General features: G+C 59.4%; 6 protein-coding genes across 6 annotated transcripts; all 6 read right to left on the reverse strand.

The window, feature by feature from the left end:
* Positions 1-2848: 2848 nt before the first annotated feature.
* Positions 2849-3976, reverse strand: ELO4.1 (putative fatty acid elongase; the record flags this gene model as incomplete). The annotated part of the gene is made up of 1 exon (XM_001687620.1): positions 2849-3976. The coding sequence occupies one exon, from the start codon at positions 3974-3976 to the stop codon at positions 2849-2851; it is 1128 nt and encodes a 375-aa protein (XP_001687672.1).
* Positions 3977-6126: 2150 nt separating this feature from the next.
* On the reverse strand, positions 6127-7320 carry ELO4.2 (putative fatty acid elongase; the record flags this gene model as incomplete). The annotated part of the gene is made up of 1 exon (XM_001687621.1): positions 6127-7320. One exon carries the CDS (start codon positions 7318-7320, stop codon positions 6127-6129), a length of 1194 nt encoding a protein of 397 aa, XP_001687673.1.
* A 2725-nt stretch (positions 7321-10045) lies between these two features.
* On the reverse strand, positions 10046-11224 carry ELO4.3 (putative fatty acid elongase; the record flags this gene model as incomplete). Its single annotated transcript, XM_001687622.1, has 1 exon — positions 10046-11224. One exon carries the CDS (start codon positions 11222-11224, stop codon positions 10046-10048), a length of 1179 nt encoding a protein of 392 aa, XP_001687674.1.
* A 5911-nt stretch (positions 11225-17135) lies between these two features.
* On the reverse strand, positions 17136-18041 carry ELO4.4 (putative fatty acid elongase; the record flags this gene model as incomplete). Its single annotated transcript, XM_001687623.1, has 1 exon — positions 17136-18041. The coding sequence occupies one exon, from the start codon at positions 18039-18041 to the stop codon at positions 17136-17138; it is 906 nt and encodes a 301-aa protein (XP_001687675.1).
* Positions 18042-19252: 1211 nt separating this feature from the next.
* LMJF_14_0750 (conserved hypothetical protein) lies at positions 19253-25126 on the reverse strand (the record flags this gene model as incomplete). Its single annotated transcript, XM_001687624.1, has 1 exon — positions 19253-25126. One exon carries the CDS (start codon positions 25124-25126, stop codon positions 19253-19255), a length of 5874 nt encoding a protein of 1957 aa, XP_001687676.1.
* Positions 25127-26010: 884 nt separating this feature from the next.
* Positions 26011-27261, reverse strand: LMJF_14_0760 (guanine nucleotide-binding protein-like protein; the record flags this gene model as incomplete). The annotated part of the gene is made up of 1 exon (XM_001687625.1): positions 26011-27261. The coding sequence occupies one exon, from the start codon at positions 27259-27261 to the stop codon at positions 26011-26013; it is 1251 nt and encodes a 416-aa protein (XP_001687677.1).
* Between the last annotated feature and the right edge of the window lie 610 nt (positions 27262-27871).

Genomic DNA, 27871 nt, shown 5'->3' on the forward strand with positions numbered 1-27871 from the left:
CCTAACCACGTAGCCGTGAACACACGTCGACATTTTCAGTGAGTTGTCATCGAAGCACACACACACACACACACAAACACGCAGAGGCCGAGAAGAGATGCGAATACCACCTCTTTATTCGCATCACAGAAGCGACAGTCTTTATGATGCCGGCCGCCTCACCCCGCGGTATCACAGGGTCCCGTGCCCTCCCCTCCTCCTCCCACTTGCTATGGGGCAAGCCAGGTAGCCTGCAGCCTACCCCTCGGGCACGGCTGGCGGGGTCTCAGTGTCCGTCGGACAGGTCTGGGCTGGCGCTGTGCCGCAGGAGACGTGCGGTCATGGGCATGCTCCCCCCATCGGCGTTTCTGCGTTCGTTGCGCTGCAGTGATGATGTGGAGCGTGATCCTGGATTGAGCCTGCGCTGCACGCGGTGGAATGGCAATGAGCTCAACGACGCCCCACAGCGCTGGTTGACTCGGTGCCTTGACGTAGCCGCAGTGCAACCGGGTTGAGGCGAACCATGGTTGTGTATACACAATATTTGCGGTCATGTTCACGGTAGCACGGACGCGTTGTAAAGGAAAAAAAAACACAATTCCGTTGTGCCGTCTATGCGCCTGTCTCTCTCTCTCTGTGTTCGCCTCTTGCGTATTTGATGGTGCACGTCCGCTGTCGCAAGTTCAGTCGGTGCGGACGGCATGCGCCGTATAGCTGCATCACCGAAAAGAGGATGGTTGTACACCGTTCATGTGTTGCGCGTGCTTTCTCCTTCTTTTAATCTGACTGACGCGACATTCCGCGGAGAGGAGAGAGGGGTCTGAGGGTACACTACACACGCCCCATGCACGAGATTTGTGACGCGACACCAACGCACACACACACACACACACACACACACATGCACGCGAGCGTGCATTCCTGCACATACACACACTGACACGCAAACGTATACACAAAGAGAAGCCAGAGAAGACCGGCGAGCACGCAAGAGGGTATATCAACGGGAACTGAAAGCCGGCAAGCAAAGCCGCCCTCGCGACTCCGCACATGAACTGCCTGTGGATGCAGTCGCTTGCTTGCGGGGCAGGAGGGGGGTTTCTACAGAGAAAGCTAAAAATTAAGGTGAAGGATGCGAGCGCTGCTGTGGATGATACCCAACACCCTCCCCTCCCCCAGGTTGCAGAGCCACCCAGGTAAGGCGTATTACTGCCACTGCCAGATGGCAGGGAAGGTGTGCGTTGTGAAGTGTGTGTGCGTGTGTGTGAGGGGGGAGAGAAACCCACTCAGCAAAGGGCTTGAAACGTGCAGAGATGACGCAACGGTGCCGTACAGGCGGAGAGGAGGGCGGGTACCGCAGACGTGACCCAGGGAGAAACAAGCAAGCACCGAAGAAAATACGAGCTACAGCAGTCAGATAAACATGAGCCATGCAAGCAGCAACGCAGATGAAGAGGCGTATAGAAGCAACACGAAGATAAACCACACCAGCGCCAACATATTGAAAGCGCCCGTGACGTGGAAGGGGGGGGGTAAGTGAGGGAGAGAATCGCGTGTCGAGGACAGCGACGGGTGCGCCGGGCAGAGGCACACGCAGAGTCACAAAAAAGAAGCTGAGCGAAGCAGGATGGCACATCGTACACATGGAATCGAAAGGATAGGTCACAAGCGTGAGTAGCAGAAGAAAAAGAAATATACGTTGCACCAACTATGGTTGCTGTCCGGAGAGCTCTGCCTTCATGCACATGCTTGTGTGTGTACGCTGGTGCACGTCGGCTAGGCTCGATGTCACAACAAAATACTTGAAAGGGGAGCAGAAACGCACGGACATGAACGTTCAGCAACGAAGGAAGGGATAGGCCGTCAAGTGACAGCAGCTCCACGATAGAAACAGAGGAGGGGAAGCGATGTGCACATGAGCCCACTGCCAGCATGGGGGAGCAGCCAGAAGACGAAAAACAAAACCAACCGACATGATCCCGAAGAGGAAGAGGCGCCATGGTATCTACACACAGGGATACCGACACCCACATCCACACACAGACGCTTGGTGCTTTCAGGGCGTCGCGTAACACCAAAGAAAGAGAGAGAGAGGGAGGGACCGTTCACAGCTGAAGGAAAACAAAAACAGAGGATCCTAAATAGAAACCCCACATGTTCATTCAAGAAAGAAGAGCCCGCGTTTCGTTTCTACGGAGCGTGATGTGCTGGGATTGATCAAGCAGATCAAAGCAGAGCACTCTCACCTCAACAACAGCAACGGCAACGGCAGACCACATACATAAATAATGTACTGACAAACACGAGAGAGAATCTACAAAAAAAAAGAGAATAGGCGAAAGAAAAAAATCGCAACATGAGCGCCAGACAGGCTGCTGGTTCGACTCGACCCTTCCGAAAAACAAGCACACACACACACACACATGAGCACTTATATCGATTCATGCATCTACACATGCACATACACGCATGAAAACCACAAAAAAAAGCAACCGCCACAACACCACGCAAAGGTGCATGCACCAGTCAAGCTACCCTGCACGCCTGTTTCTGTGTGCTCGTGGTGTGCGGTTAGGCGTCTGTCCACGTGCATATGTGGGAGGCGCTGCGTCGTCTTAGCCCCGGTAATGAGCCGCGACACACAGGGATAACCCTGAAATTTCCAAGAAGCCCTTCTTCGTTGGGCCACAAGAACAACAAAACCAAGCCTTACGAATTCCATTACGCGGCCAGTTAGAAACCACCGCCTCTCCGGACATGCAACGCATGCGCACACAAAATACGCCGAGCCTCACCTGCAATAATGATAATAATAAAACGCGAGCCGGCTTCCTTCGTATCTGTCTACTAGGCCTCTTTCTTGACCGCCTTAGTTCGCTTGATCGCTTGAGCAGTGCGCGCGCGCCAGCACGAGGCTGTTCTCGTGCACGCGCTTGTCCAGGTACAGCTCCTTGAACAGCACCGCGAACAGCACGCAGTAGCTGCCATACATCAGCATGCCCATGCGCATGCAGGTCGGGTCGCTGTCACAGCCCCAGAACCGGTCAGACATGTCGAACGCGGGCACCTGCGACGCCAGCGCGCCAGTCGTCACGATGCTCTTCGCGTTGCAGTAGGCGTAGTAGGCATTGCTGAGCACCACCTCGAAGAACTGGAAGAAGAGCGTGTTGCTGTACTCGGGGCCCAGCCAGTACTGGAAGTACGTGTACACGGTGATGTACATGCCAATGAACATCTGCAGCACCTGCAGCAGCGTGATCACCGGTGCGAAGGGGCGAATCGACTTGCGCAGCCCCATCATGACGAGGAAGTAGTAGAAGTACATGAAGGAGTGCACGAAGTAGTTCATGGCGCAGAAGACGATGCCACTCGGCATTGGCATGTACGACGACAGCCACACGTAGATGGCGGTGACGATGTGGTGGTACCAGTGCAGAAAGGAGACGGGCTTGCGCTGCAGCACCAGGAAGAGCGTGTCGAGCAGCTCGGGTGTCTTGAGGTAGCCAAACATCGCAATAGCGAACGTGGAGGGACCGTCGTAGAAGAGCGCGGCATCGCGTTGCTGAATGTCAGCCGGCGTGCGTACCCACTTAAAGACGACACCGCGCTTCATGAGCCCCTGCTGGTGCGCATAAACAACGGCGGCGCGACGCGACACAAGGTTGTCATCACGACCGTCCGCGATGGGCAGCTCGCACATGGTGTTGTGTAAGGTGCGCGTGCGCAGCAGGTACGGAATTTGCATGGTGACCTGTATCGTGCCATAGGTGGAGACGACCGAGAGAAACAGGTTCCACGCAGCCACAAGGTAGCGGATAGGCAGCCGGATGCTGTGCCGCTCAATGTAGCCCGGCAGGTAGAAGACAACGAGCAGAAACGCGATCGTCGAGTACACTGGGTAGTCGGGGTAGCGATCGAGGAAGTCGCGGCCGTGCTCGGACTTGAAGTTGCGCGGGTAGTCGTTTACCCGATCCCAGAAGCCGCGAACTGTCTCCATGGTGACGTGGGCGCCAGCGCGTGTCCGCGGACGTGCGGGAGCTCAACAGATGAGGGTGCAGGGGCTGCGTGCGCACAGATGGATCCAGCACTCTGCAAGGCTGTTACAGCCAAGTAGTGTTCGCGACTCGACACGCACACGCGATGGCAAGTCGAGAGGAGCCGTGCACGGAGGACGCCGCACTGTCGGAGAAAAAGAGAGGTAGATGCTGAACGGCGCTTACACACCGAAAAGAAAAAAAAACAAGCAAGCGAAGCGGGGGAGAGGTTTGGCGTGTGTGCCGGAGCGCGTGCGCGAGCGACCACCACGACGACAAGGCTGGGAAACGCGAAAAAAAAACGATGCATCGACATCCACGTGTGCGTGGGGAGAGAGGGAGAGATTTGAGAGCGTCGGGGGTTCTGCCACACCAACGCAAAACCAGCACCAGGCTGGCGCACGCACCGTCGCTCATCTGAGCACAGATGCATCCGCAGAGGAACTTGAGGCAAATCCCCGTTGAGCGGGATGAAGGCCCGTGACATGAGCTGATTCGACCTTCTCCCCCTCTTCGTTCGCGCTGGTCGGGCGACTTCGCGCGTATGTGAAGACGACCGGACGGCTTTCACACCGCTGTTCTTTTCTCTACGCGAAATGATACATGAAGGATTGTCTTTACACAATCCGACGACTGCTGCATCGTGTCGTCTTGCAGCCTGGCCAGACTTCAAGAGACGCCTCGCCGATGCAGTGGCGCGCCGCTCCTTTTCGCTGACCGCGATAAACCACTGTTTGTCCACTATCGTGGGAGCTCAGCAATCCAGGGAAGCAGGAAAAACAACAACAAAAAAGAAGTCGCCACGACCACCATGATCAGCGACTGCTTCACCTAGGGCATAGACACAGAGATGCAGGCGCGAGCACACGCACGTGCGCACATGCACACCGAGAGGGGGCGGGCAAAAGAGGGCTAAACGTTAATATGACTGCATGGGGGAAGCGTGAGAAGGGGGGGGGGAGATGAGAAGAGGGTTATGCACATGGATACCCCCCAACCTCGCGCCTGAAATGAAAAAAAAAAAACGAAGCGCCACAACAACAAGAGCGGCGCGCTCACTACAAAGATGAGAAACAAAAAAATGAATGAGCATAGAGGGCCGACAGGGCACGACGAAGAATAAAGGCCAGACATGTCGGCTGTGCGTCAGCGGCAACCTCTGTCAACGTGCCTGCGTGCGACGGAGGATGAGGGGAGCGCGGACGCGGCGGGTCAAAGCGGAGAGGTGGACGAGGGAAGGAAAAAAAAAAGACGCTCGCGTGCGCGGCAAACGTGCATGATGGATCGACTCACCTTTAAAACCACTCGGATAGCAAGAGAGGGAGAGAATACAGGCGGCTTTGTGCAGCCCCACGAAATAGAGACGTCCGGCGTGTCTCTCCATCGTTTCATTTTTTGTGTGTGCTTGAGCCGCCTCACGGGCACTCGGCGACGCACGAGAAAAATAAACGAGAAAAGGAGGTGGGGTGAGGCGCGAGATGGAGGGTACAAGAGATAGAGATACACAGTGAGAGATGACGGATGAGAGGAGCGCTGCACAGATAACTAAACCCGCCCCCAACAACAACCACAACATCTAAAGGACAGAGGATATGGAAGAAGAAGGGGCAGGGGAGGGGCGGAGAGAGAGGAAAAAAATGAGGCGAATCGCGTTGGTGTGTGTGTGTGTGTGAGGGCGTTTCACTTAGTCTTCTCCGCACTGCCGTATTTGCACACACTTTCACAAGTGCATCCGACAAGCATGTGTCGGTAAACACACACACACACACACACACACAATGAATAATGCGAGGAAGGGCAATAGAGACGCCGCCACATCGGCCAGCGACGAAGGTGACGCTCGGCGCGCGTGCGCAGCGCAGATGATGGTGGGCTTCGTGGGGGCTTATACAGCCATAAGCAGAGAGATAACGGGAGAGAGAGAGGCAGAGCGACTGGCAGGAGGCGGAGGGGGGAGGAGCTCGTGCACAATGCGCAACAGGTGAGATGTTTGCGGTGCGCATCGCTTCGCCCCTCCTGCCCTTTCCCTCCTTCGCCCCCTGAGCAGCTCCCCATCCCCTGTCTGCACGCTTCCCTGTCCAGATGACACACCTGTGCAGCGGAGCAGGTGCCACTACGCCGCCGTGGGCTTCGCGCCGGCGGCGGCGGGGGTGGTGACGCCATTGCCGTTCATCTTGCTTTTGACTTTGTCCTCCCTCGCCTGCTGCTCCTTGCGCGCCAGCACGAGGCTGTTCTCGTGCACGCGCTTGTCCAGGTACAGCTCCTTGAACAGCACCGCGAACAGCACGCAGTAGCTGCCATACATCAGCATGCCCATGCGCATGCAGGTCGGGTCGCTGTCACAGCCCCAGAACCGGTCAGACATGTCGAACGCGGGCACCTGCGACGCCAGCGCGCCAGTCGTCACGACGCTCTTCGCGTTGCAGTAGGCGTAGTAGGCATTGCTGAGCACCACCTCGAAGAACTGGAAGAAGAGCGTGTTGCTGTACTCGGGGCCTAGCCAGTACTGGAAGTACGTGTACACGGTGATGTACATGCCAATGAACATCTGCAGCACCTGCAGCAGCGTGATCACCGGTGCGAAGGGGCGAATCGACTTGCGCAGCCCCATCATGACGAGGAAGTAGTAGAAGTACATGAAGGAGTGCACGAAGTAGTTCATGGCGCAGAAGACGATGCCACTCGGCATTGGCATGTACGACGACAGCCACACGTAGATGGCGGTGACGATGTGGTGGTACCAGTGCAGAAAGGAGACGGGCTTGCGCTGCAGCACCAGGAAGAGCGTGTCGAGCAGCTCGGGTGTCTTAAGGTACATGAACATGGCCACACTAAACCCAGCGGCGCCATCGTAGAGCGAAGTTATCTCTTTCGCTACCTCCGGCGTTGAGCGCACCCACTTCACCGGCAGATGACGCTGCTCGATGAGCGTCTGCTGATGTGCATGCACGCGGATGGCGCGCAGCGTGATGATGTCGTTGGCGCCACTGGTGGCGAGCAGCTCGCACACGGAGTTGTGGAACGTGCGCACCGAGAAAACATCTTGGATGTGCCCATAAATGCAGAAAACACCGTAGGTGGAGACGACCGAGAGAAACAGGTTCCAGGCGGCGACGATGTACTTGATGGGGAGGTTGATCTGCCGGCGAGCTAGGAGGTCTGGCAAATACAACACTGCCAGCAGGTAGAGTACCGTGGCATACACCGGGTAGTCGGGGTAGCGATCGAGGAAGTCGCGGCCATTCTCCGCGCTGAACCGGCGAGGGCGGTAGTTGATCCAGTCCCACGCAGCCCGCAGCGCTTCCATCGTGCGAGAAGCGAGCACACGTCAAGAGGTAGGATGGGATCGAGGGGACAGCGAGGGACGACAGCGGTGCTCCAGGCCCTCAGCTCCTCCCTCCGTACACAGGGGATGAAGGGCGCTCAAGGGCGTGGTGCTGGAGAGAGTCGCACAAGAAGGAGGGGCAGCGCTTCCAAGAAAGTAAACCCCGAGAAAGATACAGAAAGCGAATCAATATATGGGCGCCAGACGAAGAAGACGAGAATGTGAAGCGAGTATGCACGTGCTTCAGCGTGCGTGCTTGAGCAATGCTTGGCGGCTGTCGTGCACAGGGGGAAAGTGGGAGGGGGTGAGGGGTGCTGCTTGCTCTGGGTGGGAACGTCGAGCCAGACGTGTGTGCGCGCGTGTGCCGACACGAAAGGGCATGCAAAACTGTGCGACGAGGCTCAGACAACAAATAGAGGGCAGTGAAGAAGTCGTGGATGGACAGGAAACACGAGTAGCGAGGTAGGGCGTGAAAAAGAGGGACGGAGGTGCGACCACACAACTGACGTGCATGTGAGGGTACGCGGGCTCTGTTCCAAAGCCGTTCTCATCCCCATTGGAGGTGTGCTCTGTCGGGTCCACGACTCAGCCAGCAGATGAGCGCACACTTGCGTCGCACAGAAGCGGCGGGGAAGAACGGAATGAGGCGTCGATGCCGTGGTGGATGCCCCACGAACGGAGATGCTTCCAAGACCCATTTTGTTTCTCTTCGCGTTCACCCTATCGGGCGTGTTTTCATCGTTTCCGGCTCAGTGGCTGGGGCGCTGCTCCGCTACCCCGTCACACGAACACGCGTTCCGATGCGCGCACACCTACTGGAGTCCACAGTGCGAGCAGGAGCGACGAGGGAGGGGGGAGGAGGGGAGCGGGGGAGGGATTTCGGCATGCACGCGTGCATCCAAGCATGTGTGTCTGGGCGCCGGCAAGCACCCGATGCTATGCGCATACACACGCTGAACGGCGTTCGCAGCAGTGGCCACACACATGCGCATACACACAACAGAGGAGACCGTGGCAAGGGCAACGGGGGAGGGCCGGCGTGGCAGAAAAGGGAATGGGGAAAAGGGGTAGTGACGGCTGGGGATGATGCCCTGCCTCGATGGCGGGCCCCCGCTCCCCGTGCATCGGGAGAAGGGATCGCAGGGATGAAGGGCAACGGACGAGGAAAGACGGCATGGATGGCGGGAGAGCGTACCTCTCATCACCACAGCAACCACAAACATGGGCACATACACGCATATATACACTAGGACGGACAGAAGCTGGGGTAGAGCTCGCCCATGCGCTCCTTTTACACACAGACCCACGCGTGCCGGAGCGCGCTGCGCAGGCGCACGTCCATCGCAGCAACAACAGCAGCAAAACGTGAAACGCGACGAAAGAATGAGTGGTGGGGGAAGCGAGGGGAGAGAAGGGGTGCGCGTTGCGAAGCTATACACATACACACACTAACACCACCACAAAACAGAACAACCAAGGATAGCAACGAACAAGGGAGGAAAAGGACACGAACGGGGTGAGGGACAAACACGGCCCATCACGCCCCACACCTGTACACACACGCACACACACACACGCGAAGAGAGCTGCCACCCACCAAGCGATCGGCGACACGGCGCCGGCAGCCCACTCTCCGCCAGAAACGGCGAAGGCAACCATCAAGGGCGAGAAAAGATCACCACAGCGGAGGCGAAACGGAGAAAAACACGCCGCAACGAAAACACTTGGCTCAGCGCCACCTTTATGTGCACATGCATGTAATACACACATATATATAGATATATATATTCCGCGGCGCATGCAGGATCGACTCAAAACTCGAGATGAGAGAGAGAGAGAGTACGAGCCGGTCGGCCACACACGCCAAAACACAATGACCACCCGTCACGATGGGCTTAGGGAAAACAATGGAGACGGAAAACATACAAAGAAGGGAGAGAGAGAGGGAGGGGAGGGGAGAGGGACCATTGCGGAGTTGGGGGGGGGGAGGGGAGAGCGCGAAAGGACAACAGAGGGAGGGCACGCAAAAATGTAGAAAGAGGGAGAGACACGTCTGTACACATTGCTGTTGACCTTCTTGCGTGCCGATGCAGCAAATTCCGTCGCCTCTACGCATGCTCGTGTGCGCGTCGTTGAGCCGGCGTTGAACATGCCCTGTGGTTTCCGCTTACGCACGCGCACACATACACACACACGCAGAAATAAAATAGTGAAGAGAATACCAACAGCAGCGCGGAACTTTGGAAATACGCCCGTGAAGAGAGGGAGGGAGAATAGGAAGCATACATCAAGACGCGAAGAGAGAAGGGAAACGAGCGAACGAAGCAATAAAACATCAGCGACCTGTACACACACACACACACACACACACAATGAATAATGCGAGGAAGGGCAATAGAGACGCCGCCACATCGGCCAGCGACGAAGGTGACGCTCGGCGCGCGTGCGCAGCGCAGATGATGGTGGGCTTCGTGGGGGCTTATACAGCCATAAGCAGAGAGATAACGGGAGAGAGAGAGGCAGAGCGACTGGCAGGAGGCGGAGGGGGGAGGAGCTCGTGCACAATGCGCAACAGGTGAGATGTTTGCGGTGCGCATCGCTTCGCCCCTCCTGCCCTTTCCCTCCTTCGCCCCCTGAGCAGCTCCCCATCCCCTGTCTGCACGCTTCCCTGTCCAGATGACACACCTGTGCAGCGGAGCAGGTGCCACTACGCCGCCGTGGGCTTCGCGCCGGCGGCGGCGGGGGTGGTGACGCCATTGCCGTTCATCTTGCTTTTGACTTTGTCCTCCCTCGCCTGCTGCTCCTTGCGCGCCAGCACGAGGCTGTTCTCGTGCACGCGCTTGTCCAGGTACAGCTCCTTGAACAGCACCGCGAACAGCACGCAGTAGCTGCCATACATCAGCATGCCCATGCGCATGCAGGTCGGGTCGCTGTCACAGCCCCAGAACCGGTCAGACATGTCGAACGCGGGCACCTGCGACGCCAGCGCGCCAGTCGTCACGATGCTCTTCGCGTTGCAGTAGGCGTAGTAGGCATTGCTGAGCACCACCTCGAAGAACTGGAAGAAGAGCGTGTTGCTGTACTCGGGGCCCAGCCAGTACTGGAAGTACGTGTACACGGTGATGTACATGCCAATGAACATCTGCAGCACCTGCAGCAGCGTGATCACCGGCGCGAAGGGGCGAATCGACTTGCGCAGCCCCATCATGACGAGGAAGTAGTAGAAGTACATGAAGGAGTGCACGAAGTAGTTCATGGCGCAGAAGACGATGCCACTCGGGATGAGCACGTATGAGGCATGCCAACAGTAGATGGCGGTGACGATGTGGTGGTACCAGTGCAGAAAGGAGACGGGCTTGCGCTGCAGCACCAGGAAGAGCGTGTCGAGCAGCTCGGGTGTCTTGAGGTACATGAAGAGCGCCGTGTAAAATGCGCGTGGGCCATCGTAGTTCTTGTCCAGCAGCTGGTGCGTGTATGTCGTGATGCGGGGGTTGTGCTTGTGGATGTTGCTGTGGTCGAAGGCGCCATCCGGGCTTGGGGCGTAGTAATCGTTGCGGAGTTGTTTGCCCCCGAAGTTTTTCGAGTGATGCACGGACAGCTGCGCGCAGCACGTCGCGTGGAAGCCTTTTTCGATCCAGATCGTGTGGAAGAGGTTTTGCACACAGTAATAGGAGCCGAGCACCGACACAAGAGACAGGGCAAGGTTCCAGGCGGCGACGAGGTACGTGATGTCAAACTTCCACCCACGCTGCTCAATCAGCCCAGGAAGGAAGAAGACGATGATGAGGTACAACAGAGCGGCGTAGAGCGGGTAGTCGGGTGCGGCGTCGAGGAAGTTGCGCGCAGAGCTGCCCTTGAAGCTGGCTGGAGTGTTGATCCACTCCATGGCCCATTCGTAGAGGGACGACATGACTGGCAAAGCGGGGGAGTTGATGCGTTACGTGCGACTTCGACTCTTGCCTGCCTGCCTGCCTGCGTGCGTGCGGGTGTGTGTGTGGGGGATGCTGAGCAGAGGGATGTGAAGAGCAGCGAGCCCTGCAGGAGGGAAAGGGACGGGGTGGGGGAGGAAAGAAAAAGAGAATATGACCGAGGTGAACCACTTGTGCGGGGCAGCGGGGTGAGTTCGATGGGTGGGTGGGCTGCGAGTAGGTGGGGAGGTGAGAGGAAGGGGCTGGGAAAAGGCGATTCTCGGCGACAGGATGCAAGACAAGACCAAAAAGACAGGTAGAGAATAACGCTAAAGAGGGTGAAGAACACACACGCACACACACACATACACACAGAGGAAAGGGCGAAAAAAAAAACTGCGAAACGGTAGTAGAGGTTGAGGACCGTCTCGAAACGCATCCAGCCTCCCTCCGTCTCCCCAAAAAGTTTTGCTTTGCTGTTTCTCGATACCGATGTATACGTGTGTGTATGTATACAACCTCCTCCCCTCTCTCTTCCTCCTCCTCTCTGCAGAGAAAAAATAAAAAGAGAGAGCCTCGCGAGGTTGCCGAAATGCGACTCAACACCAGACGAAAAGACCCTCGCCAAAGACAGCGCCAGGGAAAAGAAACGGGGGCAGCTGGGAGGGAGGGAGGGAGGGGGCAAGGGGATGGCAGATGAGAAGGCAGGGGGGGGAGGGAGGAGGTGTTGGTGATGATAGAGCTGTCTGCACACCAACGTGTGTAACTCGCGCAGAGATGGGATGGAAAGGGTGGAGAGGGGAGGGGGAAGGGGGAAGGATTCTCTTGTGCGTCCGCCGCTCTGCGCTTCGTGGAGGTGGCGTTTCGCTGATATTTTTTCTTTTGCGTGGTCGTGTTTTCAAAATGCGTATGCGTGTGATGAGGCGGCGAAAGGGAGGGGGGGGGCTCTGATCGAGAGAAGGTTTTTCGCGGACGTGTCGAGTGGCGACACGGAGGCAAACAAAGAGGGGAAAGTCATGGAGGGAGAGTACGAGGAGGAGAGCGCAATGGTGTACACACACACACACACACACACACACACATACACGCGTGATGCAACCCCGATGATTTACGACGGTACGCAGAGCGATGGGGATGCGAGCTCAGCTGCTCTCTTTCCCATTTCAACCTGATGGATTGGGGGAGAGGAAGTATTTCTGCCTTCCCTCGTCCTCCTTTGCCGGTATTTGCGGTGACGTCACGCACGCACTTTTCGCAGCGGCGTCGAATGCCATGCCACATTTTTTCGTTTCGAACTTTTTTTTTGTTGTTAGAGGGTGGTTTACTACCCACTTTTGCATACGCACACGCACACACGTAGATACTAGATTGAGTGTTCACTTTTTTCCTCCTCTGCGTCTGTGTTTCATCATCTCGCCGCCGCGAAGCGTCACCCATTTTCTCTTCACCCTTGTCGGTTCCGCGGCAGGTAAAATAGAAAACAAAGTGGCGGTCACGGCCGGCGATGCTATGGAGGACTGTCGCTCTTGGCGGCGGCGCTGTCGACTACACAGAGCTTCCATGCGCCCGCGCACTGCACTAGATATAGCCTGGAGGGGTAAGGTCACAAGCGGCCATCTCATTAGCCAGAAGCTACCAAAAACAACGAAAAAAAAGTACGAGCGGGAGAGAGAAAGAGTGCAGGCTCGGGCACCTGCGCAGGTGGAGGTATGGGAATGGGTATTCATGCAGGAGTTGTTTGTGCGCCCCCTTCTCACTTCTCCGCTTGTGAGGGTAGGAACCACAGGTGCCTCCCAACGGACACCCACACCCCACACACCAGCACGCGCCCACGAGCCGGCCACATATGCTCCCATGCTGAAGCTACGGCATTGCCTTCGACATGTCCATCGTCGCCGCTCACGCACGCACGCACGCATTCGCACCCAGAGAGCACGGGGGAAAAGAGAAAGAGACGAGAGCGAAAACAAACACAGGTGAGAAAACAACCCAAGTAAAGCAAGCCGCCCGCATACATGTACATACATGCGCGTGCGCACGCACATGGCTGATCACACAAAGAGAAAGAACACACACACACACACACACACACACACACACTTCTACACTCACCCACATACGCTGAGAGGCACTCGAGTACACGCATGCATGGATACAACGCAAACAACAGCCAGCAAGACAAGATGAGGAACAAGAAACAAACAATCAAATTCCCACAAAAAGAGGGAGGGAGGGAGACTGAGGAAGGTGTGCGTGTGCGCGTGTGTGTGGGGAGAGAAAGAATCAGCGGTGGAAGGCATGCACATGCACACCAACAAGCACCCCCCAAAATGATTATGAAGAACGGATCCTCAGATAGCATGCATACCATCACCAGCTCGCATTGCACCAAAGACGTGTGGATAGCAATGTGAACGGAAGAAGAGAGGTCACTTACAATGATGCGTGCCAACAAGAGGGCAAAACACAGAGATGAATTCAGGCAGGGGAGGGATGCGGGATGAGGGAGGCGAGAGAGGGAGATGTGCTGACGCCGCGCCATTCCAGCTCCCTCCCCTCCCCCAAAAAGTATCAATATTTTGTACCAGCAATTTGTCTGAGATCATAGAGAAAAGAGGTGAGCGAGCGACAAAGGCCATTTGGAGACACGAGGGGGTCCCCCCGCCCGCATCCCCCATTTTTTTTTCTAGCCTGCCAGAGACGGTGCCACCAAACGTGTTGGACGTTGCCAGGTAGAGGGGGCAAGGAGGGGGTGGGAGGGGGAGGGCTGGCCTCTGCATTCCGCTCTTTCGGAATTACCGCTTGTCGTTTTTTTTTTTCGATGACCTCTACGGGCAGTGCAGTGTCCACGTCCGCCTCCCTTGTCTTATCCATCGCGTCGTGTCTTTCGCCATGTTGCTAGGTAGATCCCGTCACGCGTGGTACGCAGGGTCACGGCTCCGACCGTCGGCGGGACTAGCGGCGAGCTTGCTGTATTTCAGAAGTGACCGTGTACGGGAGAAAAGTCATGCATGCATGCATTGCAGCATGGATCGCATGTCCGCGTGTGCATAGCCGTTACGGACGGCAGAGAGGGCCGGCGTGCTGTTGATGGAAAGGTGTGGTGCTGCCGTAACTTCTCATTTTAGTTGCTTGTGAATGGCGTGAGTGTCCGAGAAAGCACCGTGAGCCGCGCAAAGTCCAACCCAGTTGATGCCACTTGCGCCTGGCGCCCCTCCCCTTGCCCTCAAAGGCTACCGGTGACGACCGTCTGCTTCGTACGCGGATGCAGGCATACCGCGCACCCTCCTCCCCGTCCTCCTGGGGTTGCAACCTATGGGAAGGCCGTGCTCTGCGGCAGACGCCGAAAGATGTGCGGCGCGACGTGGCTTATATTTGGTCCTGCTCGTTGGCGCCACGAGCGGAGTTCGCTTTGGGCGCTCTGAGGCAGATCTGCCCACGAGGAACCACAGTGGAGGCCTCGTGACCGTTTTCGAACAGAGCCGGCGCGTCACCGTGAGGAAAAGACGAAATTTGTGAAAGGGCATGTACACAGCTCAGGCAGCACAGCAAAGGCGACCGATGAGTCGTCCCGACCCGTCCTCGTGGTCAGCTGCTTGATCAAATGGATGCTCAGCTGGGTGCACGTCTGTTTTCGACCGCAGACCCGTTCCAAAGTTGTGGTCAAGCACCACGCCAGCCAACGCAGACATGCTGCAGACGCCGGTCTCGTCGTCATTCAAGGTGAGGCTAAGCGTTTCCGCGGCGTTTCGGGGAACCTGCAGAGCTGTCTCTACCGCCTGTCGACCACCCGTCCGTTGGATGCTGTTGATGGAGACCTACACGTGAATTTCGGAGGCGGGTCGCTTGGCCCGCATAGGATGGCAGGCCGATGTTGCTGTCACCACCCGCATCACCTCTGGGCCAACGGCCAAGCTCATTCGGGTGCGCTCTTCGCTGATGCACGGAGCCGCCCCTGGTTCGCAGGCTCAATAGCGGCCGCAGATGCACGGAAAGAAGCACCTGGAAAAGGTGACCTTGCCAGATCCGTCCCCCCTCTCTTCCCACACACACTCGTCGAGCACGAGTTCTCCCCTGGCTGTGCATCCAGACCCACCCCCGCGTTGTAACGCTGCTCATCTGGCCAGTTGTGTTGACTTGTCGCGGCCAGAGAATGAGGGCGCCGCCATCTGAGACGACCTTTCTTCTCCTTCACGACGGCGATCGCCCATTCAAGGAGAGGGGTCGGTGCTGCGCTCGGCACACCATAATGGTTGCTGCCAGTGAGGGGAGGGGCCTTGACATCCGCGTCTGTCACTGGCGGTGTGGGAGTGACACTTTCTGGGAACGCGCGGGGGCACTGGTCGGGGGTACGTCCCATGCACCGCATCCATTGCCGCCTCTCGCTCGTCATCTCGCCACACAGATCGGCAAGGTGCACCGCTTCAGCCAGTGCCGCGTGCAAGGGGGCTCCCCTCCGCTCTTCTTTGGCCACTGGTAGGCGTCAATGGGCCGGTCTCGGGTAGAATTTGTAGGACGTGCAGGATGGCCCCTCCTCCTCTTCAGGCTGTGACAGCCGGGTATCCTGCACGGGAGCACGATGGCGCGTATTCGAGGCGTGGGGAGCACATGCGTGTTCTCATTCCGCCGCTTCCCTCTCCTTGTTGTCACCCTTCGGGGATGCGGGCGCCATCGAAGCGCCCTGTGCCACGTAGGCATCGCATTGTGGGTGCGACATCCCCGCAAGGGGTGGGGGGGGCCATTGTATTGGAGGTGGGAAGGCAATGACCGGGGCTGCTGTGTGAGGCGTGTGCGCGCAGTGCGCAGTTTGGCCATCTCAAGCGCGCACCTCTTCCAAGACGGAGCGGAATTCCTGAACCGACGCGAGGTTCCTGTGCTCGCCCTTCTCGACCTGTGTCATGCACACCCCGGCGAGATCTACGTCATTTCACGAGAGACGTGTATGATAGTTGCGTTGGGGGGGGTGCAACAACTCGACCGATCGGAGTCTTCCCAATGGGGGTCCCCCAACGAGACTGATGTGATGCCGACCTGATCGAAAGGGCATGTAGACCTCATAAAGCTCAGTGATCGACAGAGTGGAAGCGTATTGTATGTAGGGCAACGACTCCGTGCACCGGTGGGCGCGGGTGAGGAACCCCAGCGTGGTGTACGCAATGTGGCGAGTCTGTCTTTGTGTGTGTGTGCATCGGTTAATGCTGAAGATGAATCTTTACGGCTATCCGAAATTGTCTTCCTCTTCCCGTCAGGGTGGAGCTGATTTCCCTCATTAGCCGCGAGGGAGAAGGGGTGGGGGTTGGGGAACAAGAAGGAGAAGACGAGAGGCGAGGTATATGACTGCTCGCTTGTCTTCGAAAGACTTATCATCCTAGTACGCATGTACACATACGCAGACACGCAAGCGGACAGAAGGCATTGCGTGTGGCGCGTTGCTGCTTCTCGCCAGCGCACTTGCCTCCTCCGCTGCGAAGCTTTCGATCGGAAAAGAAGCAAACAAGAAAAAGATCAAGAGAACAAATTGCAGCGCAGGCTGTACACTGTCGCGAGGGCCACTTTGACCACCAGCGCCAACGAGAGGGAAGGAAAGGTGACAAAAAAGAAGACGGCCGCTCCTTGCCCTTTCCGTGCTGCGCATGAGTGCAACTCGCTTCGCTTGTCTGTCTGTGTGTGAATGTGCCTGTGTATTAGTCTAAGCACGTGAGTGCGAACCTCTTGCCCCCTTTCTTCTGCTACCCTTCTTCCAGGCTCCCTTCGCCCTGTGACGGCCCTCTTGCTTACGAGGGCAGCACACACAAGGAGAAAGCATGCAAACCAGGAGTGTGTGGGAGAGGAGAAGGCAGCGGCCATTTTTCCGGTTGCCTTTCCGCGTGGTTGTCGGTTTCTCCTCGCTCACTGCTTTTTCATGGCTGCACCGCTGCAACCGTTCGTTACACCATCGACAGACTTCCCGTTTGGACGACCTGCCGCTGCCGCCTTCTCCGTCTTCCGGGACTTTGTCACTGCACCCTTCTTCATGTAAAGGCGAACAAAAAGTGTCGCGAAGAGCACGAAGTAGCTGCCGTACATGCACAACCCCATGCGAATCGTCCGGTGGTCAACGCCGCAGCCGCGCTCGCTGATGTAGCCATAGTAGAAGGTGTAGAGAACGATGATCGTGCCCACGACCATCTGCAGCAGCTGCGCCCCCGTAATGAACGGCGCGATCGGCCGAATGAGCTTCCGCATGCCCAGAGAGCACAGGAAGTAGTAGAAGTACATGACAGTGTGCACGGCGTAGTTCATGCTGGCGAACCATACGCCGCTGGCAATAAGCGTGTATCCAGCGTACCAGCAGAAGACCGTTACCGTGAGGTGGTGGTACCAGTGCAAGAAGATGATAGGTTTTTTCGTGAGAACGAGGAAGACCGTGTCAAGCATCTCTGGGATCTTGCTGAGCAGAAACGCGAAGAGCCAGAAGGTGAGCTCGCCGTCGTAGAGGCTCTTGTCGAGGTAGCAGGTCGTCTCGTACATGCCACGTTCCTCTAGCGAGTGCATGAGCATGATGCTAACGCCGATAGTGCCACACAAGGAGAGAAAGGAGAGCGCTAGGTTCCACGCGGCAATGAGGTACCTCAGCCGATACGGCTCGCGGCTCTCCATCGCCTTGGGGCCGAGGAAGACTATGAGCACGTACAGCACTTCGCTGTAGACGAGGACGTCGAAGTAGTCATCAAAGAAGGTCTCGGCGATATCGCCGACGAATCGGCTCGGCAGACCACCGATGTTCAACATCGCCTGCAGCACCGCGCGCACCATCTTTTCAGGAGACTATAGAGTCGATGTGTGTATAAGATATTCGTGAATAGATATGCATGTGCCTGTGGGTGTGCGTGCTGGTGTGATTCACCAGTGCTCTTATGGCGCAGAGAGGAAGGTGGGAGGGCGCGACCGCGGGTTCGCCGCTGCTGACTGCTCTACCAGTGCTCTGTGTAGCGCAGGCTCGACTCGCCGACGCCTCGACGTGTTCACCCGGACGCCGAAATACACACACACACACACACTCACACAAGAAAGGGGCTTTGCGCCCGTACTTCCTTCTGCCTACGTTGCTATATGTATATGTATACGTGTGTGTCGTGTTACGGGTGCGGTTTGCGGAGGTGTGTTTTGTCGTCTCTTAAACGGCGTAGAGGTCAATGCTTGAGCGTGCGCTGTGAGCGTGGTGGGCGGGTGTGGGCGTACACCAGCGAGACACACCACCACCACGTAAGAGAAAGAACTCGAAACCCCTCCGCACGAAACAGAGGCAGAAAGAATGACGGCAAGAGAGATAAAAAAAGGCTGAGGGTCAGTCCGAAGAAAGACGAAGGGATAACAGGAGCGAACACGACAAGTCAGATGCCACTTGATGAGCGCCAGTTTGGGTGCTTGTGTGTGCATGTACGTCCGTGCACAGCTATGATGCAGAAGGGCAAGGATGGAGAAGGCCCAACGTAAAAGGGGATGCGCAGAGGAAGAAGTTTGTGCATGGGCATGAGAGGGAGACATGAATACGACACAGAAGCTCTCCAGTTCTATACGTCTGCTGTCACTGCAGGATTCTGAGCCTCGGGAAGAGAGACCGCCACCATGACTGGAACTCCGTACTCTTGTGAGTGAATGGGGCGCACAAAGGCACTTATCGGCGTGACGTGGTCCACAGGGTCCACGCCAGCATCCCCGCTCTCCAGCTGCTGGCAGCGTGGGCCACGCCGTGTCTGCATCACACGAATGCACACTCGCCATTCGCCGTCTATCGTTGTTGCTTGCTCCAATTTCCTTCGGTTTATTTTTTTTTATATAAGGCTCGCTGCCCGCATCCTCGTTTCGTGATTATGAGCCTCCCGCCAACGGAAGCGGGCACGACGACGCGCACAGCTGGCGAGAGGGGGTGGGAAGGCGAATGCAAGAAAAGGATAGGCCGATCGCACACCAACACACCGACGTAGACAGACGCGCGCACTTTAAAGCGCGCTTGAGCAGGTTAGCTAGTTCGTGTCCGCGTCGTAGGCATCCGCATCTCCGACCGGCGCAGCAGAGGTGGCAGCGGCATAGGCAGACCGCTTGACTCGAGCACGGATCGACGGCACTGCTTGGGAAGGTGTCACAGGGCTGCCCTTGACCTCCATCTCGGCTCTGCTTGGACGAGGCGGCAGCCCTGGTGACCCGATCCTCGATGATACACTGTCAACAGAGCCTGGTCTCCCTCTTCCAGCGCGCACCTCTGGGGAGCAACTGGCACCATCCTTGCTTGGCTCATGACTGTGAAGCGGGGACCGCGACGACACCTGCTTCCTCTGTTGGTGCTGCTGCAAGGTCTGCTCCTGACGACGTCTTCGCCGACCCGTCTTCTTGGCCTTGCGACGGTGCTGCTCTTCAGCACGTGATGCTTCATCTGTGTTCTCATCTCCGTTTCTGCTCTCTGTGCGTCGCCGTGGGTGATCCTCATCGGCGTCCTTGTCACCATCCTCGCGGTCACTGCTCGGTCGCCAGCGCTTCTGCGGCTGCATCACTCGCATGGATGGCGTCTGCCGCTGCTGCTCATCATCCTCGCTCGACGCGAGGGAGAGGGGTTGGCGGCAGCCGTGGGAATCACCTTCTCTTTCAACGTCCGAGCTGCTGCTCGAGGTGCGTTCCTCGTCATTGTCGTCGCCGTTCTCATTCGCTGACGGCTTGTCGCACCAGCGCCCAGGGGGTGATGTTCGTCTGTCCTGCTCGCCTCCGCCGCTCACGTGCTCCGCCCGACGGGCAGTCCCCTTTCCCGCCATCACCCCCGCTCCTCGCGACAAAGTAGCGGCTCTGACGCACGACTCCTGCCACGCCACTTCCGATGGCGGCAAGGCGAAGTTGTCACCAACGCCGTCCTCGACCGCAACCGCAGCCGCAGCCGCACCAGCGCCATTGCCACGCACGTCGCCGAAGGTGTGCTTGCCGCTGCGCTGCTTACTCGGGTTTACGCTGCCGCTGAGACCAGACGCACTCTTCTGTGCCGACTTGAGGCGTGCGCTGGACTGCTGCGGCGGTGAGCGACGCTGATGCTGCCGTCGCGGGCTGCGGCGGCTCGACTGCGACGACGAGACAGGGGAGAGGGACGGTGACGGCCGCGGTGAGCCACCGCCACCGGCGGCGCCCTCGCCACGTTGGCGCGGTTGCGGGGCAGCTGCTCGAATGGGCGGGGACACTTGCTGGCAGTGCGGTGGCGAGCGTTGGGCAGCAGTGGTGCCACCATCGCCGCCGACCGGTTTCGGTGGCAGCAAGGGGGACACGAGCCGCGGCGGAGGGGAGAGACGCAGTGGTGTGGAAAAGCCGACACCCGCCGCGGTGGCTGTGGCACGCGCCGGGGTGAGGGGGCTCCCGTTGTGCAACTTCGGCGACCGCGCGGCAGCCGCCGCAGTCGCCATCTTTGGAAGCTTCCCTTCTGCGGCCAGCTGGAGCAGCGCGATCCTCCGTCGCTCGTAGGTGCTGATGAAGGTGTAGAGGCGGCGCAGACGTCGGCGGCATTCCTCGGCGTCGAACATGCTGAAGGGCTTGTGCGTGACGAGGGCTTCACTGGGCAACTCCAAGGCACCAGCTCCCTTGCCCGTGTCAGCGCTACCACCGTCGCCCCGCCGGGTGGGCCGCGACGCCGTCGTTGGCCCTGGCCGTCGAGTTCGCCGATCCTGCGGCGACGCCCTGCGCCGCCTACCGCTCCGGGTAGTCGACTCGGCCTCGTCCTCGTCTTCGTCCTCGTCGTTGTCCCCGCCGCTGGTGGACAGGAGTGACGCGGAGAGGTCTGTTGCTGCCCCGAGTAGTACTTCCCAGTACGGCGGTAGAGCTTGCCGAAGGAGGCGCATGACGTCGTCACACCGTTGGCGCTCCATATTGGCTTCGGTCGCCCTCTTCTTCAGCATCCTCTCCTGCTGCTCGTCGCCATCGCCGTCCCCGTCGGTGAAAGCCTTCGGCAGGCCGCGATCCTCATCGTCGCTGCCGACCGCGTCGCCGTCATCGTCGCTGTCGCCCCAACGGCGCCGTCGACACCGCTGCCCCTTGAGGGGCTGCGGCTGTTGTCGTGCGCCTAACAGCAGGTTCGACGTCGGCTGTGCGATGTCGGCCGTGCTCTCCGCGAGTTCCAGGTCCGGCAGTGGCAGCCCGTCGGCGACACATACATCCCGCGCCCTCCAGCTGCCACCACCACCACCGCCGCTGCAGCTGTTTGGTGCGCACCCCAGCGGCGGGGTGCGCAAGCGATGTGCCGTCGGCGTCGAGACCGCGTTGTGGGAAGGTGTAAAGGCCGAGGTGGCCGCCGACGAGCGCGGGATGGGGCTGCGGATGGGTGCCACAGATGGCGGGGTCATTGTGTAGGGCTGCCGTGCCAGCGGCGGCGAAAACCCGCGAGGCCGTCCGTTATTGTGCCGCACTCCGCTACCGCCACCACCGCCGCAGGACGCAGCAAAGGCCGAGGAAGCGCTACCAAGGGGTGCGTTGGTCGAGGCCGACATTGCCAAGAACTTCGACTTTGGGCTGCGTGACAGCTTCGGCGTGCCAGGATGGCTGTTGCGATAAGCTGGCGGTGACCAGCCCGTGGCTGCCGCACTGTCAAGGCCCTGCTGCAGCGCGTCCACCTCCGCTTGCACACGCTGCTCCTCGTCGTCTACATAAAGCAGCTCCTCCACCCAGTTGCTGAGTGCTGCAGCGGTGCTGCTCGCAGAGGCCGCCGCGGCCGACTCCACAAGGCGCAGGTGGATCAGCTCTAGGAGCCCCACCAGCGACGCGTACATCGCCACGACGCGGTCTTCAGAGAGCCCTGCGAGGAGCGACACATGCGGCAGGCAAAGGTAGTTCCACTGTAGATCGCGACGCAGCTGTTGTACATCCAGCGGTGGCGCGGAGGCCAGCAACGTCTCTGCGTCACCATACCCCAGCAGCGTCGGCCCCATCGAGATCAGTTGGCCGCCGGCGCCGCCAAAGTAGGACGGGAACTGCTGCAGCTGGCGAGTGACGGTGCTGGCGTGCTCGCGGATGGAGGCGAGTGCGTCGAGGCGCGACGCCAGCATCGGTACTCGCATGCGGCGCCGCACGCGCGCACACTTGTCAAGGCTGCGAACAACGTTCCCCCATGGGTCACCAACAGACGCTGTGCTGATACCCAGCGCCATTTCCATCACCAACCGTGTCGCCTCCGTCTCCACCGCCGCCACCACTGGGGGCACGACGTGCATGCTCAGGTGGTCGACATGCTTCTCCTTGGCGTTCATGTAACACAGGGACATGCGATTTGTGTACCGGTTCAGCGTGATTGTCTTGCGACCGGAGCGCAGGCACGTGAAGATGGCGAGGCCTTCTTGCCAGAGGACGCTTGACAGGAAGTAGACGCCGTTGAAGTGCTTTTCGACTTCGTCTGTGACGCGGAGAACAAAGTTCAGCTGGTACACCTGTGGGGCCTGATGCTTGCGGAGAACGCGCTGCACCAGCCGCGTCAGCGCCGCTTGCCGGTCCCGTGTGGAGTTCTGCGCATCGTTCAGTTGGCGCAGCGCCGTGAGCAGCGGCAGGCGGTCGCCGGAGTGCAGGGCCATGTACGTGCACATCCACGACGACGTCAGCGGCGACAGACGCCGGGCCAGCGGCATGACGTCGTAGGCGCCACGCAGCACCGCCGTGCGTAGCGTGGCGATGAAGCCGCTCGCGGGTCCTTGGTAGATGCCGCTGCGTAGCGCCATGTCCGCCAGCTCCATTGGGGTCATGCGGAACACTGCCGCAAACACGTGCAGGAGCGCGTTCGCACACGGAGAAGTGAGGATCCACTCGAAGCGCTTGTAGAAGGGCGAGGTGGACGTCGTGAGGAAGAGCCGCTTGGCGCGGTCATCGTTGCCATCGTGCCGACGCGTGTGCCGCTCGGCCGCGGCTATCAGTTGCGGGTCTTTCATGCCTGCCAACTCAGTCAGCGTCTTCTCCCACGACGCCAAGATGAGGTGGCGGTCTTGCGCGGCGTCACCGTCGGCTGCGCCGTCGCCGCTATCCTGCCGCTTCTCTGCCGTCACAACGTACTGATGATAGCTGTGCGCATCTCGGTACACTGTGCGGGTGGGGTACAGCCCGAAGGCGTCGAGCCACATCCCAATCCGTTGCGCGTTCTGCGCCGCTGCCGCAGGCGAGGTTGAGGAGACGGCGATCGGCTGCGCATCAACCCGCCGCGCGAGCTCGAGCGCGACGATCATTGCTGTGTGCTCTGGGCAGAGCCCCGATACACCTGCCGCCGCGAATGGCACGGGACAGAGCGGCTCCATCTTCTCCTTCAGCGCCTTCATTGTCTCCACGCGCCCTGGAACGCGCCCCGGGTGCCACAGCACACTCGGCACGCCGTACGCGGCGGCCACAGTGAAGACGTTCTGCAGGTGCTGCAGCGACACCTCGGTGGACTCAAAGAAGGATGGCACGGAAACGCCGAGGAGGGCGCCGATCAACTCCACGTCCACCCACTGCAGCTCCACGTCAGTGCAGTGGGCCTCTGCCCCCGCCGCCTCGTGCGGCCCACGGTGCTGGCTAGCCTCCACTGCTGCCAGTGCTGTGGCTCCTGCGGTTGCCGCGGAGGCTGGGATACGTCCGGCTAGGCAGAATAGCGGGAACAGCGACACAAAACGATGGAGGAGGAGACTTAGATACAAGGCAGCAGCTCGAAGGCCGGGTGCCGTGCCGCGCGGGAGCCCGGGGGTCGTCAACAGAGTCCCCATGTCGTACGCCGCCCGGAGAACCATCGGCAGCGACTCGCCCGCCGGTAGGAGAACGCTACTGCTGCTGCTGCCGGTTCCTCGACCTGCTCCTGCGCCGGCAGCGTTGCTGGCCGCTGTGCCGCCATGCCGCTCGGCGCGATGGTTGCCGCCGGCGGACGATGGAAAAACACCTGCGTGAGTGCCCGCTCCATGGGCCGACGATGATGCCGGGGCACGCTGGCTAGCTGGCCTCGCTGCGCCGTCCAGGCGGTTGCCCGAGCTGCCTGCGCTGGCCGCTGAGATGGGCCCTGCTGGCCCTAAGAGGGGAATGCGCTGCAACCACTCGTAGAAGAAGATGTACGCGTCGATGGGGCCGCCGCCGCCTGCACCGCTGCCGCTGCTGCCCGGCTGCTTCCCTGCCCGGGGGCGGCCTCCAACGGCAGCAAAGCCGCCGGTGTCGTCGTCGTCGTCGCCACTGTCCTCCATGCCTGCCTGATCCTGCTTCGCCGCCGTCGTGTCCTCTACGATGGCGTTGCTGCGAGTCGTGCCAGCGCCGCTCAAGCAGAAGGCGCACTGGAACTCGACGTCGCCGGATGGCATCCACGCGTCCTGCATGCCGCATTTTGTGCAGCTCGGCGGCCGATAGGACCACCAAACGATATACTCGATCTTATCGTAGAGTCGCCACGTCGTGGCGGTCCACGGGTCGGCAAGCACGTCAATGAAGGCACCGTGCAGCACGGCGTGATCGGCCGGTGCTGCTGCGGCTGGGTCGGGCTGTGGATGATTCAGACGGTGATGGGGGTCGCTGAGGCCGCCGTCCACAAGGTAGGATGAAGGATCGTCGTCTTGGTCAGATGGTGCGGCAACCGGCAGCTGCGGCGCCTGTGCATCATGCACCGTCCCAGGGAAGGAGGGGGCGGCGCAGAGGCCGCCGCCCGCACCTCCGTTTGAGAGCGGCGTGGACGCACAAACTTTCGTGCAGCTTCCGCTGTTCGAGTGATTCACTGACGTCGGCGTCGATGAAGCGCTGAGGGGCCAACTCTGCTCCTCCACCGAGGCGAGCGTTGCTGACGGCTGTGCGTGCTGCTGCGTGACGGCACTGATTAAATTGCGCACGAGCGCCTCCAGCTCTAGCAGCTGATTGCGCGTCAGCGGCGTGATGCGCTGCGACATGGCATGGGCGCCCGTGTCCTACGAAAAGTAAAGCGCGTGCGTGCGTGTGCTCTTGCTGCCGAGGCAACGCGCATTCGAGGTGCCCAGAGTTGACAAGGGCGTAGGCCAACAGAGAGAGAGGGGGGGGGAGATGCGGCAACAGAGAAGACCGGTGGATCATCGGCGTACGGACAGGGCACCATGCAGCCTCATGTCGGTGATCCTTGGCATGCGCGTGCAGAGCGGCGCAAGGTAGAAGACAAGCTCTATGCGCCTGTTGGAGGTCCTGTACACCTATGCAGGTCTGCATCTTCCGTCTTCACGTTCCTTTTAGCTCCCTTTCTGAATCTGAGCCACCTCACTGGAACCACCGGAAAAAGTGAGATGTGGTGCGCCCCCCTCCCCCTCGCGCGAGGAGGGCGAGGGGGAGGGGGGGGGGTGCGTCATCTCTCCCATTCCTTTCGTGATTTCGCTTTTGCAGAGAAGGCTAGTTCGCGTGCACGCGTGTGCTTCTGCGCGCACCTACGTGCCCCTTCACCGTCCACCACCACCAAGATACACCACACACACATACACACACACACACACATGTATATAACACGTACGTAACACCAACGCTTCCGCAGACACTCAGCATTGCCAACGAAGAACGCGAAGAAGAAAAATAAGGAAAAGTGCACGTGGGATAAGGAGACTTGGGCGAGAGGGAGCTGCTGCACAACGCCATACGTGCACGGCATGACGGCGTTCTCTCTCGCCGACACACACATATACATACATGTATGCGTACATGTATATGCAAGTGCAGATATGCACACAGAGAGGACACCGGGAAGAGGTGGGGTAGTGGGGGGGGAGGGGGCTGAAGGCGGCGAGATGAAAAACACCATCATCTTTGTCGCTTGTCAGCACCCCCGCCCTCCACCACATGTAGGCGAGGCTTCATATGCGCCGGGACCCGCTTCAGAGCTGCCGAAGCCTCGTAGGTCCAGCGTCTTCTTGGCATGTGAAGACGGCTGCCGCTGCATCCGGCCGGCCGAAGGAGAGGCGCCGGTATACCCACTCACCAGCGGCGTTGACACCACGCGCGACAGTGACGATGACGCACCGTCTCCTTCGGGCCAGCCGCGGAGTCCCTCAGCGCCATCCGTCACATCCGCCGAGGAGGCAGGGACACGGGCTGCTGCCGTCTGCGTCTGCGCCTCTCGCACTGAAGCACCACTGACCTGGCTGCTGCACCCTGTCTGATATCTGCCGGAGAAAATGACGTTGTTATGCAGCGATGCGGCTTGCACGGCATCGACAGCGAGTATGAGGTGCGTGAAGGCTTCCAGCACTCCTTTCCCCGATAGCGCCGACGTCATAAAGTTTCGCATGCCCATCGCGTGTGAGATGCGATCCGCTTCCTGCTGCAGTGCCTCGAGCGAGCCCGCAGACGTCGACGTTGCGGCTGCGTTCGCGTCCAGCAAGTCCAGCTTAGCACCAACGACGACGCACACGCAGTCGTCGCGCGCCAGATGTGTCACCTGCGCTGCCCAACGCTGCACGCTCAGCAGTGACTCGCGCCGTGCCACATCGTACACGATGATGGCGCCGACCGCGTTGCGGTAGAAGGCGTTGCTGATGACGCCCGCGTTGCGCTCCTGGCCGGCAGTATCCCAGAGCTGCAGCATGACTGTCTCGGTGACCCCGACCGGCCCAGATGGAATTCTGACCTCCCGAGAGCAGAACTCTACCCCGATCGTGGAGGGCAGCGCCGGGTCGTACTCGTTGTAGCAGTACCGGTGCATGAGATTCGACTTGCCCACGCCTGCCTCACCGACGATAAGCACCTTGTGCGTCCGCAGAAATTTCTTGTGCTGGCCGACTACCGACGGCACGAGCAGCGCTCCGCCAGCGTTTGCGAACGCATCACTTCCGATCGAGGTGCTAAGAGGACGCGGGCTGGCGACGTGGGCGCTTGCCGGCGATGCAACTGCATCTGTGTCTAAGGAGGTTGACGGGCCACCCAAGGACACGATCGAAGAGGCGGCGGCGTGGGATGCCATGACCAGCGAGGAAGACGGCGCACCAATCGCCGACATCCGGTGGGCGGTTGCTACGCTCTCCATGTCACGCAAGTGGTCAGCATCGCGGGCGTCATCTTGGTTGTCCATCGGGTCCTGCGATGCACACGGGTGGGGGCGCGTGAGCTTGCGTGCAGTGCGGTTTCTCTTTCGAGGAGGAGTGGCAAGTTTCTTTCCCTTGTCGGCGTGAATGCCGAAGAGGGGGTATAACTGCCCTCCGCCTCCCCCAAAGCGCGACACACATACACACACACACACACACACACACCTGACGGCGGTCAGGGCAGCACCTCGAGCGAGAGGTAGCAAAGAATATGTGAGAAGGGAGTGCAGCGGGCGACCCGCGGCTGCTAGCGAGATGGCTGTGATAAAGAGGCAACCACAAGAGCCAGCGGTCGCCCACGACTGCAGAGACCCGACGAGCGCGTGTGCCTTAAGGTGAGCAGGCCACAACCAAGAATGATAGGGCACAACGCAACGCCGCAAAAGCGAAGCAAGAGAAGAGACGCAGAGAGCAGCGCTCTGCCCGCTGTGACACCACACACGACACACACACACACACGAGAAACGGGAACACCTGGCACAAACTCGCACACACTCTCCCTCCCCGCATCGTCAAGATGGCGGAGGCAGAGGCAGGTAGGTGGGGTGGGTAGGGTTGGGTTTGGGCAGGGGGGGGGGGAGCGCTGAGGCTTGGATC

This window comes from Leishmania major, chromosome 14 (assembly GCF_000002725.2).
Source record: "Leishmania major strain Friedlin complete genome, chromosome 14".
NCBI classification, from domain to species: domain Eukaryota; phylum Euglenozoa; class Kinetoplastea; order Trypanosomatida; family Trypanosomatidae; genus Leishmania; species Leishmania major.